The sequence below is a fragment of the Nicotiana attenuata genome, unplaced genomic scaffold, assembly GCF_001879085.1.
Source record: "Nicotiana attenuata strain UT unplaced genomic scaffold, NIATTr2, whole genome shotgun sequence".
Lineage (NCBI taxonomy): Eukaryota > Viridiplantae > Streptophyta > Magnoliopsida > Solanales > Solanaceae > Nicotiana > Nicotiana attenuata.
This window is the reverse complement of record NW_017670861.1, coordinates 143,666-146,096: the sequence shown is the minus strand read 5'-3', so window position 1 is coordinate 146,096 and position 2,431 is coordinate 143,666. Positions and strand designations below refer to the sequence as shown.

The window sequence follows — 2,431 nt, the reverse complement described above, 5'->3', positions numbered from 1 at the left end:
AAAACCAATAAATAGAAAAAGAACTTTGAAAGGATACGAACACCAAGTCGAAATGTTGAAGTAGGTCTAAATTTTTTATACAACATCGATGGTATTATGCATCATCTAAAATAAAAGTTTTTTTTTCCCGTATTATTTACCTTTTTTACTACAATCCTATTGGATGAACGTGCTCACAGGTGTTATACTTTGTGCTTTACCATTTGAACATTCTAATTAGAAAAAGAAAGAAAAAAAACTATATCATTCTTATCCCCAATTTTGTGATCAGAGCTTCTCTTGATAAGGACTACGAACAAGAGTATTGCATCCAAGAGTATTCTTCTTTGAATAGCCAACTACTTGCGTAAAACAGTTTCATTGAATATTTTGACTAAATCATTAATATTTCATTGGAATTTTTGACTAAACCATAAAATAAATTGCCTGGCCTTTGCTACAAGTACCTATCTTCCCTTAGTAGTTTCCACACATAAATCCCTTCAAAAAAAATAGAAAGATCGTATTATATCCAAAGTATAGGAATATGGCAAAGTCACTAGTGAGCTATACAACCTTCCTTGCTCTCCTCTTATGCTTCCTCCTCATTTCTTCCAATGGTTGGTACTTTTTTCATTGTCATTTCATTTGTGAATATTGTATGCATCTATTTAATTCCAAAAGATTAGTGTTTTTACCACAAAATAACGGTATATATACCCGAATTCCAAACTAGTTGTCTCTATGTAAAGATTTGGACCCAAAACTACAATCCAATATTACATAAAATTGCAAAAATTCATTATAAATTGATTAATTCTACGCTAGTTGTTAACTTGCTATAATCCTTTCGTAGTACATGCAACGAGCACCTAGCTATGCCATTGCACAATCATATACGAACTCGCTAATATGAAATGATTATCATTATTGTTATAACTTATAACAAAAATAAATACATATATTTCAATCTTTTAAGAAGAAATTCGTATATTTCAACTCAAATAAATGTTTTTAACCAAAAATACTTATGATAAGTCGTTGTTCCTTGCAGAGATGCAAGCGGCAGAGGGCAAACTTTGCCGAAGGAAGAGCAAGACATTTTCTGGCTATTGCTTTATTAGTGAACACTGTGACGAAGACTGCAAAGAGAAAGAGGGGGCAAAGAGGGGTATGTGCATTAAGAAGAGCATCTTTAGACGTTATTGCTACTGCTACCACAAGTGCAAATAAGCTTCAAATGCTCTCAAAATTCTCCTTTTTTATGTATAATAAATAAATAAATAATGGCGTGGTGTCTTGTGTTTAAAAGAATAAAATACTACAAATTCACTAGAATTGTAGTTATTGTGAGAAAATAGTATTAAATTATGTTTGTATTATCGTATTGTATGTACGATCGTTTCTTTAGGTCCGTACTGTAGTTTTTGATGTCAAATGAAATAATCTAAATAATTTCAAGAAAATTTTTGTGGTTATTCTGACTAAGTTGACTTGGCTTGTTGGCTATTATGATTAATGTTATCACGGCAAAGAATTTTCAGTCTCATCAAGTATTTTGAGAAAATTATTGGTTGCAATACATCAGATTCAACTCGTGAAGCAAAATATTGCATCAAATATGGGGCTATATATTAGAATGCAACTTCAACTCCTTGTGCGACGCGGAAATTCTAAAAAACATTTGCTCCTATTCGAGTTTCTTATTTGCTCAGTATAATCCAAAGTCAACACTTCATAATTTAGTGTCTGTTCAAAATTATGCAAATAAACTGCTTATATTACCCCCGAGTTTATTAGTCTACCTGATTTAATCGTAAATTGAAGTTGATTTTGTTAGTAGAACTTAGTTCATAAACAGAAAAATAATAAACTAGATACGTTAGTTTACAAAAAAAAGAAACAAGAAAAATATTCCGGGGCACAAATATTTTGTGTGTCCTCAAGGAATTAAATCTCGTCACCGTTACCAAAGGTATTTTGATTAATTCATCTCAGAAAACGAAAAAATATCCTGAAATAGCAGCACTACAAATGATTGAACTTCCGCGAACTCAAATGACGGAACAAATCACAAAATGCAGACTCTATTCGATTTTAGAAACATGAAAAAACTTTTGAAAATTTTGTTTTGAATAATCCGAAACAATACCTCTGTATTTGTAGGCAATGAAAGGGTGAGATTGAGAATCCAAAAGGTGACTCCTCCATTTTTCATGTCACCTTTAAAAAAAGCCAACAGATTTTCCCGTTGAGTAGTCAACTTCTATGAAAAGATAGAATAAATGCTTTAAATTAATTGCCATGCCTTACTATAAATATGCTTTAGAAGCCTCAGTAAAATTATTTTACTGTTTCAGCTTAAGAGTTATTTACTGCAGTAATTTTTGTTTGAATTTGAAATAATTTTGAACTAGTCTTTAGAAGTGAACTAGACTTTAGGAGTTTGTTA

At 31.1% G+C, this 2,431-nt stretch overlaps 1 protein-coding gene across 1 annotated transcript; it reads left to right on the top strand.

Moving 5' to 3' along the window:
* The first annotated feature begins 448 nt into the window (after window positions 1–448).
* LOC109243975 (defensin-like protein 1) lies at window positions 449–1,463 on the top strand. Its single transcript, XM_019410997.1, has 2 exons — window positions 449–599; window positions 1,034–1,463. Exons 1-2 carry the CDS (start codon window positions 527–529, stop codon window positions 1,210–1,212), a joined length of 252 nt encoding a protein of 83 aa, XP_019266542.1. The 5' UTR covers window positions 449–526; the 3' UTR covers window positions 1,213–1,463.
* Window positions 1,464–2,431: the final 968 nt, after the last annotated feature.

Coding starts and splice junctions, on each gene's coding strand:
- LOC109243975 (XM_019410997.1), top strand. CDS start 527: ATGGCAAAGTCACTAGTGAGCTATACAACCTTCCTTGCTCTCCTCTTA. Junction 600..1,033: donor CCTCCTCATTTCTTCCAATG/GTTGGTACTTTT, acceptor TGTTCCTTGCAG/AGATGCAAGCGGCAGAGGGC.